General features: G+C 31.7%; 2 protein-coding genes and 1 long non-coding RNA gene across 5 annotated transcripts; 1 reads left to right on the forward strand and 2 right to left on the reverse strand.

Moving 5' to 3' along the window:
• Positions 1-221: 221 nt before the first annotated feature.
• LOC145043069 (RING/U-box superfamily protein) lies at positions 222-2,150 on the reverse strand. 2 transcript variants are annotated; one of them, XM_078991608.1, is made up of 5 exons: positions 1,878-2,150; positions 1,072-1,247; positions 910-993; positions 664-816; positions 222-573 (listed from the first exon to the last, which is right to left on the reverse strand). In XM_078991608.1, exons 1-5 carry the CDS (start codon positions 1,984-1,986, stop codon positions 451-453), a joined length of 645 nt encoding a protein of 214 aa, XP_078847734.1. In that variant the 5' UTR covers positions 1,987-2,150; the 3' UTR covers positions 222-450. The 2 variants fall into 2 exon arrangements, with proteins under 2 accessions (XP_078847734.1, XP_078847735.1); XM_078991609.1 differs by having other exon boundaries at positions 664-813; positions 1,878-2,124.
• Positions 2,151-3,365: 1,215 nt separating this feature from the next.
• LOC145038924 (uncharacterized) lies at positions 3,366-4,498 on the forward strand. The gene is made up of 2 exons (XR_013679640.1): positions 3,366-3,452; positions 4,280-4,498. It is a non-coding gene; the product is annotated as an uncharacterized LOC145038924 (long non-coding RNA).
• Positions 4,499-5,844: 1,346 nt separating this feature from the next.
• On the reverse strand, positions 5,845-7,284 carry LOC145038925 (uncharacterized). 2 transcript variants are annotated; one of them, XM_078987130.1, is made up of 3 exons: positions 6,689-7,284; positions 6,283-6,569; positions 5,845-6,172 (listed from the first exon to the last, which is right to left on the reverse strand). In XM_078987130.1, the coding sequence occupies exons 1-3, from the start codon at positions 6,740-6,742 to the stop codon at positions 6,100-6,102; spliced, it is 414 nt and encodes a 137-aa protein (XP_078843256.1). In that variant the 5' UTR covers positions 6,743-7,284; the 3' UTR covers positions 5,845-6,099. The 2 variants fall into 2 exon arrangements, with proteins under 2 accessions (XP_078843256.1, XP_078843257.1); XM_078987131.1 differs by having other exon boundaries at positions 5,849-6,172; positions 6,283-6,615.
• Between the last annotated feature and the right edge of the window lie 3,115 nt (positions 7,285-10,399).

Consider the following 10,399-nt stretch of genomic DNA (forward strand, 5'->3'; position numbering starts at 1 on the left):
ATAAAATCACACCACATAAATAACCACATCAATCGGTTTTAAAAATGAAACAACCACATTTGCGATTAGTGGTTTTTGTCAATAAAAACCGTAATAATATAACTTATAATCATCCCCAACCCTATTCATATTCCTGTTGTCCATTTCCCTTTGCAGCTTCATCATAACCACAAATAAATACATGCAACATCAACCTTTTATTTATTATTAACTCAATCAAGTCATACAATAACACATTTATTTCAAAACAGTCTCCATATACATATCCTAAAAAAAATTAAATTTGTAACAAAACACAACAACCCATCTTACAAAGAAGCTATACACATCCCAATGACATCATCATCTTACAACAATCAACACACACACACACACATGTATACATACATACATACATACATACATACATATATACACCAATAATTTTATACATAATCATATAACAAAAACTTACACATGTTGTCGACATATAGGGCATGATCCATGTCTAGATAACCACTTATCCACACAAATCTGGTGAAACATGTGTTGACAATGAGGCAAACTTCGAGCAATTTCACCTACCTTAACATCCTGCCATGGTCAACCAAATACTTGATATCGGTCAACTCAAACATACATCATTAAAAAAAATATATAGTTTTAGTTGAGAACATGATAAACCTGTAAACATATTGTGCAACAAATGGTTTGATTCAGTTTACTTTCATCTGAAATCTTGTGCCATGGTAAGCGTCTCAATGAATCATCTGACAACCCTTTGTGTGCCACGTCATCATTAAAATCAAGTACATCAACAGGACTCATGCTCACCTGCTACAAACGTTTGATAATGTAGAAAATATAGGATTATTTTTTTTTTTGTTTTAATGTTTTGTAATTGGATTTTTGTTTGTTGTAAATTTTGACCTGAAAATGATACGCTGTTAAAAGTTCAGGTGGAAAACGTTCCTCTGAAAACCTTCCACGAAGAAGCTCCTCCATAAAATCTGCCTATAATAACCAAGAGTATGTTTTATTTATATATGTTTTGGGAAAATATTATTTAAATGATTAGTGATTATTAATTACCATTGATGAGTTTCTATTGGAGGAGAGTTCTTGAGACCAATAAGCACGTGAAGCTTCTAGAACCTCAACAGAAAGAACAGCTCCAGCAAGAGCACCGAGTCCAGCTCCACGGAGGGCCCCACAATCAGAAGCTCTACCCGCCACAGCACCCGTGATGGCACCCGTGAAGGCCCCACCTGCAACACAAGTCAACACAAAGTCAATGCTATTGCTACATATATTATATGTTCATTGTCGCGTTTTCACAATGTTGCACAAAAAACATGTAATAAACACTTATGATTAACAACCCAAAAAAAATAATTAAATTTATAATCCTAAAATTTTATAAGATTAACAAAACATTCGAAAATAAATTTCACACATAGTACAAATAATTATGTAATAATTAACAGAATGATAAAATGAAATAACATTAAAAGAGTAAGTCAAGCTAAGTAAATGAATATAAATCAAGGTTTGATTTGAAGTGCAACATATAAAGGGAGCAGGAGCGTAGGGTTCTTCTAATTTTTAGGGATTTAGACGAATTAACTTTTTGTGGAATTTATTGTGTATACGTTTCAAAAAGTTTTGATAACTTTGGAGTTTGGATATGATTGGTAGGATTTAGATTATTAGGGTTTGTGAGTTTTCGGTGGATTATAAGGTTGAAAAGATTTTGGAATTTGTTACAGAAGGGTCAGAAGGAAACGTCGCTATACACAGAGTAGTGACTCAACACTTCACTAAGTTTATAACAATTAATCAAAGGAATCAAAGTATATGGCAAAAATCTGAATTGGGAAAACGAAGTAGTAAATTACCGAATGCGAAGAGACCAGTAAGGGCGCCGGAGATAGCGCCGGAGATCAATCTGGGAATGAAATAATAAACCCTAATCTCTCCTTCAGCAGCTCCGATGGCAGCGTCCATTTAAAGGGGTTTGAGTTTAAATAACAAAAGGATTATCAAAGATAACGTAGCTTTTGTATACTTGAAAAAGAGAGTGAGAGAGCTCTATAGATAAGAAGAAAGAGAAAGAGAAAGAGAAAGAGGGAGGGTGATGTCGGACATGAGAGGAGAAGAAAGGTCGCGAAGGGGGCGATAGTCTTCCCATCGTATCAACTTTTTCTACTTTATTTTTAACCGTCATGTAATTATCTTCTCCTAATTTAGGTCACTTGTCGCGCATTATTTTCTCGTTTTTGTGGTGTTTTGGTTGTTTTTTTAATTAATTGATAATCATACACATTATATTATTTAGAAATATTTTTAAGTAAAGTTGTTTTTTTTTATGAGGGGGAACTTTTTTAACGAGGGTTTTCAAGCCGGCATTCGTACACCGACTAATCCTCACTGCAAATATAAGGTTTTGTCTTATACCCTAGAGTCACTGTAGGCAAACCTCTATTACCACAAATGATGAATGGTGTCAGGATTTAAATATAGTTCAATAGGTTATCCATCATATCTTTTAGATGTGTTACCAAGTATATAACCCAAGTGATTTTTAAGTAAAGTAAGTTAAAAGGTTATATATATATATATATATATATATATATATATATATATATATATATATATATATATATATATATATATATATCTATCTTTACTACTTATAAAAGAAATCTAACTATTTCTATAAATAGATTGAATATAATAATATTATTTTTTTAAGACGTACAAACGATTAAGCTAATATTACAAACAACCATTAATAAAATAATATTAAATTTGAAATCGTCTAAATTTTTAAACTTAGTGTACAATCACCTATGCATGAATTTTGACTAAGCTATTTAATCCCCAAGTTAAAATCCTTATTTATCTCAAGGAAGCCGATCTGGCCTTCTTTCAGCCAGTTTAATCGGTCAACAACCATAACCGGCTTTTCAATCTCTTTATACATTATCTCCTTCATTCAATGGAAAAACCCTAGCTGTTGGAATTCACCAGCCACACAACCGCACAACTCTGTCACCTCTATAATCTCCACCCACAGTCACGCATGCTTCACCTTCTCTGCCACCTACCTACTTCTCTAAAATTAACGTTAACCACGCACAGTCTGACCACCAATGTAGGCACTCTGCCTCTTTCCGTCTATCACCGCCACCCAATAATTTTTCGCCTCTACCCTCCTTCGCCTACGTTTCTCTGTTCACCAATATCTACTGTTACCCATCCCCAACGCACCTCTACCACTTCTACACCTTATTAAGACCTATCTCTAAAACCCTACACATATCAACACATTCGTCTTCACTACTTCATTACTACCATCACCTCATTCATATCTCCATCACTCATTGGAAACCTAAGGATATATGCATCGCCGCTTCAACCTTGAAACCGATGTGGACTACTCAAAGATTCGGCAGATCATTCGAAGCCATGTAGGTTTTCTTTAATAGTTTCCGATTTTAGTTTTCATTTAGAACTGATTCTTAATTAAACCCAAAAAATTGCAGATGGGTTAATCTGAATCTGTGTTTGAAGGTAAGATATTGTTTGTTTTTTCTTGGGGATTGGGTTTGGAGTTTTTACTCCATCATTTGAATATCGGATATTGGTGTGGGATTTGCAGGTCAGATGTTAGTTTTGTAGATTTTGATCTCATTGTAGCTGATCATGAAATGTTGGTTTCAAGTTCTCTCATTTAAGTCCTTCCGGTAGATGAAATTGCATTAGAACTAGAAAATTAACACAAATGTCAGATAGTTGTTACTCTCTTTATGACTATATCATCGTTTTTTTATATTGTATTCTTTGCAATTGATAATAGAGGTTCTTATTATATTTGAAAATTTCATAGTTAGTTTGATGTTCTTAAAGAAATAAGCAACTAGAGAGCTTGTTAATTTGTTTAGTTCAAGGTATTACTTTCTTTCCTTATCGTTTCTCAATTTGGTTGTGTGTGTTTGTATGAGTCTATGTTTATCTTGCAAATCACCAAGAGTCAATTAGTTGTTTATAAAAATTCCTAGATCATTGTTGTTGCGAGACACTACCTTTTTTCTCCTTCCATGGCTATCTTTGCTTGCTAAACCCACCACCTTTGTTATCGTTCTTTGCACTTCCCCTTTCTGTCTCTCTATCAAAAAGCTACCTCATAGCTTCCACATATTAGTTTCCTCTATGCATCCTTCTAAAATTCCGGTGCTGCTGACCATCGTCCTGTATCTATGCGTATGTCTAACTTTGTGTTTATGTGTGTTTACAGGACTTGAAATGGATTGATATAAACCAACATCTCAAAGAAATCGTGGGTAAGCTTCTTAAGATCTGAATATGATCTTCTTGTTGGGTTTTTAGAGCTCTTGTAGTTGAATGTTTAGTTTTTTCTTTAAAGTTGCAATATGTAAGTTTTTGTTATTGTTTGGGGTAAACCCATTTGTAAGTTTTGTTTTTGAAAATTGCAATGCATAAGTTTTTGGTTTCATTTATTGTCAGACAACAAAAAAAATTTAACTGACAAAATTTTGTGAATTTGGATTGATTTGTTTCAAATTTTATCATATACATATTTGACTATTGTATCATTCTTATATTTGAAGGTACCATATGAATAATAGTTTCTTCTTTGTTTTGTATGTATCATGTACAAGAACATGGGAGTGTTTTGTTCTTAATATTTTCTATGTAAATGAAAAAAATAAGCTTTATTTATGCATTATACCATTTGTGAATGAAAGTTTTTTTTTTTTTTTGTTAATTCTCATGTGTCTTTCTTTGACATTCGTAATTGGTTTGGTGGGTTCACGTTATGTGGTTATATTTTGGTTTTCGATTTTGTTTTCGGGTTAAGTATTTTGTTAATTAATTTATTAGGAAACTATGATTTCATTTAAGATTAAAAACTTTCTTCCGTCTTTGAGTTCATTCGCATTTATACATTAAAAACTTCGCATTTTCATTCAAATTCTTCGCATCTTGCATCCATCCGTCTTTGAGTTCATTCGCATTTCATCGCATTAACTGAGAAATTAATCAGTTGTCTCATATTCGCATTTCAGTTGTTTGAGAAACCCAGATACGAACCCAAATGCAAAACCCACTGATTTCAAATGCGAACCAACCAAAAATCATCAACCACGTACTTGTGTCACCAAATGCGAACTGAATATCACCATTAAATTCTCCTCGCATTCTATAGATGCGAACACAATCCAGATCTCCGACTCCAAGCTTGCGAAATCAAAATCAATTAACCTCAAACAAATCGTGAACTTCTTATGCGAACTGTTTTGACCCACAAAACCAAATGCGAACTCAATTGATGTCATATGTGAACTGATTTCATATATGCGAACACAATTGATTTCATATGCGAATCCACATCCATCGATATGAAACCAATACCAGTTACAAGCAATTAGTAGCAACCATCGATCCTCTAATTTTCAATTACTCAGCCTTCGCTTTTCATACAACCCGTCGACCCTGAAAAATCGATAAACACCAAATGTCTCATTTTTAGATCGATTTTCTGATTAAATGTCATATTTGAAGAATGATCGATTTTCTGATTAAATGTCATATGTGTGACATTTAATCAGATTACAAAACATGTTTGTTATTAATGGATGAGATAGATTTAATGTATATCATCAGTTTTTTTTTTAAATGACAATTTAAAAAATCCTAATCAGTTTGGATAGAATTTGAAGTGCTTATCTGATAAGCACTATGATAATTTCGAAGTTAGTGTTATCTTTTTCTAATTAATAATGATATAAACTGTAAAGATAATTTCGAAATTAATATGTTGACTAACATTGATCCTTAAAATTTGGGATATGAATGGTTTTGAGCGGGAAAATATTGACACCTGGGTAACCCTCTACAATAAATACCTATGGATTGTGTGACATTGGTTGCCTTTTAAAAGACATAAAAACAAGGCATGCATTTATACCCCAGAAAATAATAATGTAATAGCAAAGGAAAAACAACACCATAAAAACATGTTACTTATTTGAAACAATCCAAAAAAAAGACAACCATAAAAATTCCAACATCAAATAAATCTACTAAAAAAACTTAGGTGTTAACAACTGCATCTTCATCATCCTGAGATGGCTGGTTTTCAGCTGCAACAGTAATCAAACCACTCCTGACAAAAAAATAAAATTTAAGGCATTCATAAGTTTCTTGATCCTTGAAATATATAAAAAAAAACAGTTTTTCATGATCGTTTGTAAAACAAAGTACAAATGATCTTACCCGACATCAACAGGAAATTCACCATCTTCTTCATCACGAAGCCTATAACATCTGTTTCGGCTTTGAACTTTGACACGGGGTCTCTTCAGTGGTGGTGACAAAGTTTTTGGTTTTGTTGAATCTAATGTGTCAGACTTTTCCACAGCTTCATCATCCAGCTTTTCATCTTCAGAACTTAGAATATCAATAACCTCATCCCAATTCCAATTTAGCAATGCCCATTCCCTTTTCTTTTCTTTCTCATGTTTCTCATGCATACAAAGTTGAAGGATGATTTGATCACATTCCTGCTTATTTACAATGCTACTTGAGTTCGACATTATGGCCGTTTTTCTATGTCAAAAGTAGTATTAGTTACAACGTAACAATTAAATCAAAAGAGAAAACAAAAAATATGTGAACATACCTTCTTCCCAGGTGGAAGAATCAAGTCATTATCGAATTTCAGAGAAGCAAACATAGGTATTTATTGTAGAGGGTTACCCAGGTGTCAATATTTTCCCGCTCAAAACCATTCATATCCCAAATTTTAAGGATCAATGTTAGTCAACATATTAATTTCGAAATTATCTTTACAGTTTATATCATTATTAATTAGAAAAAGATAACACTAACTTCGAAATTATCATAGTGCTTATCAGATAAGCACTTCAAATTCTATCCAAACTGATTAGGATTTTTTAAATTGTCATTTAAAAAAAAAACTGATGATATACATTAAATCTATCTCATCCATTAATAACAAACATGTTTTGTAATCTGTACATATATACGTATTTAAGATTACGAATCTTGCTTCCATACTTTACCATCAAACCATTTGTTCCATTGATTTCATAAAACCATCTGTTCTATATGCTATATCAGAATCAAACAGGTATTGAACTTTTACTTTATTTCATAGTACAAGCAATATGTATTAGAAAAACCATCAAGTATAGCAATTATTAACTGAAGTGTTTTTCAGTTGAAATGGATATTTATCATACTACTGTTAATGAATTTTCTGCTTTGGGGTAAATATATGAATGGTGGAACATTACAAGTGTTAGAGTATTGTATGTTTGGGAGGACATGGAAAACAACAGGATGCTCTTGTGGATGATAGATCGCCAGGTAAGGTTTTTTTCCAATTAAAATATTCAACTTCTATTAAAAGTTTAATTTTGTAAATAATACCATTACCATTTTGTTATTTACACCAGAGAGAAAAAATATTAGCAATCATACCTCGCCATTTAGTGCCCGGATATCGAAACATGAATCTGAAAGGAAATGTATTCTCTGTGCAACATTTCCAAGTTGATGAATACCATTTGGACAATCCAATGTACCAACAGTACAAAATCTGCACCAGTGATAAGGCGATAATGATAAACCATGCCACAACTTTTACTCGGTTAGCAAGCGATTTTGCCAGTGGATATCCACTTTATCCAATTGTGTCTACTGTCACAACTGTTGCACAAGATCATACAAATAAAAGAAGGCTTGTTGGTATATTTATATCTTTTCTTTAATCATTTTTATATCATCTACTATAAATTTAACAAGAAAATATGTTTTTTAGATGTGGTTGGAAGAATAGTATGGGGAAATCGAATCAGACAGCTGCGATCATTTGAGTTAATTCTCCAAGATGAGACGTAAGTATATATGTATTCAAAAAACACTTAAAACAACATAGTTTTTTATTAAATTTATTATCATTCATTATAAGAGTTTAAACAGCATTACCTTTTAATAGGGGGAACGTAACAAAGTTATTGTTGTATAACGTACCAGCAAACCTTATGATTAAGGTTATTGTTGCAACATATAACAAATCCATACTCTATGTTTCTTGCATGAAGCTGGTCCACAACAATTTGGGTCAGTTAAAAAATATGATCAGTATATAATTTATATTAATATCAACATATTCCAAATTGTAAATACATATTATTAAATTTTATGCCACATGTTTCATGTTTTTGCAGGTAATTTATTGGTTTCTACTGTTTTAACCGACTTTGATGTTGAACCACAAATGTATGAAGCTGATAGGATTAGAGCTAGATATTGATGAGAGTATTAGAAAAAGATTTTCTTGAAAACTTTTTTAATTCCCGTGTTTTCAATTCAGTTGTGGAACTTTTAACACGTATGGTTTTACCACATTATATCTTTTATCAGTTTTAAGTTTTATTATTGGTTTTGTTAATTTGTTAACTTTTCATTCGTGAATGTGGTGTTTTTATTTTCTTTTTGACTTACTATATATATATATATATATATATATATATATATATATATATATATATATATATATATATATATATATATATATATATATATATAAGGGAAATACTTCATGGCAGTGAGATTTATAGCAGGGTTTATAAGGTGGAACTGGGTAAAATTTTCCATTTTGCGAAGACTACAGGGATGCGAAATGAAAATTCTGCACTTTTGTCTTTTTATGACCCCATTTTGCGAAGTTGGACCACTTATATTATTTCTTGAAAAGATCAGGGGCCAAATGCGAAACTCTTAGCTTTCTTCCCCAATTCGCATTTATACATTAAAAACTTCGCATTTTCATTCAAGTTCTTCGCATCTTGCATCCATCCGTCTTTGAGTTCATTCGCATTTCATCGCATTAACTGAGAAATTAATCAGTTGTCTCATATTCGCATTTCAGTTGTTTGAGAAACCCAGATACGAACCCAAATGCGAAACCAACTGATTTCAAATGCGAACCAACCAAAAATCATCAACCACGTACTTGTGTCACCAAATGCGAACTGAATATCACCATTAAATTCTCCTCGCATTCTATAGATGCGAACACAATCCAGATCTCCGACTCCAAGCTTGCGAAATCAAAATCAATTAACCTCAAACAACAAATCGTGAACTTCTTATGCGAACTGTTTTGACCCACAAAACCAAATGCGAACTCAATTGATGTCATATGCGAACTGATTTCATAGATGCGAACACAATTGATTTCATATGCGAATCCACATCCATCGATATTCACCTCTATCCTTTCTCGATCAACTACCTCATCGTTTTTCAGTAATAAGTGTTTATCCCCATGAAACTGCATCCACTTCCAACTGGATTAACCTATATTCATACTAAAATTTTAAAAAAATAAATAAATGCTAAAAAACCAAATAGGTTACTAAAATAAAAATAAAAAATTCATACCCATAATTAAAGCTATATGCTACTTCATCGTTTTTCAGTGATAACTGGTTTTCGTCCATCAAACTGTATCCACTTCCAACTCTGATTAAATTATTAGACCTGTATTAAAAAACAAGGAAAAAGTAAGAGAATTTTATACGTTTTTTCATGCAATTCCTATTTTTTTTTTTAAGAATCTACAAAAATAATAATTAAAATTGAATTACATGTAAAACCAATTCAAAACAAAAAATCTTATTTTGTTTCCCGGTATAATTTTGAATACTTTTCAACTAATAAGATAAAAGTAAATCAAAATGGATTACGAATTTTCAAATTTTATTATAAATATACACATAAGTATGAACTATATGTAATCCTTTCATAACAAACTTTTAACCTATATATATATATATATATATATATATATATATATATATATATATATATATATATATATATATATAGAGAGAGAGAGAGAGAGAGAGATATTTGCGTAGTAGATGAACCATAGGCGCCAATTGCAAACATATTCTATAATTATAATTTAACATATAAGAAGGCTTCATCGGTTCTACAGTCTGCTACTGCGTATGTTTACTATTTACGATTTTTACTTTCTCGATTATACACCATTCACACTCACTTTGTGTTCCTTTGTACATGCATAAACTACATATATTCTATCGGCTTCACAAAAACCATCTGCTCTATCGGATTCATCAAAATCAAACAGGTATGTGTATTTAACTTTAAATTATCTCTTATTCAAGTACTATATGATGAAAAAGTCTACTATTTATAGTATTTTTTTAGTTAGATGCAACGTGTTTCAAAGTAATTAGCTTCACCTAAGAAAAGAAGTATCATCAAACCAATATATGTCGGCAACTCAAGCATCATCTCCTTATAGACCATTCACATTACCAGAAACACATAA

This window comes from Lactuca saligna, chromosome 4, assembly GCF_052625555.1.
Source record: "Lactuca saligna cultivar CGN05327 chromosome 4, ASM5262555v1, whole genome shotgun sequence".
Classification (NCBI taxonomy): domain Eukaryota; kingdom Viridiplantae; phylum Streptophyta; class Magnoliopsida; order Asterales; family Asteraceae; genus Lactuca; species Lactuca saligna.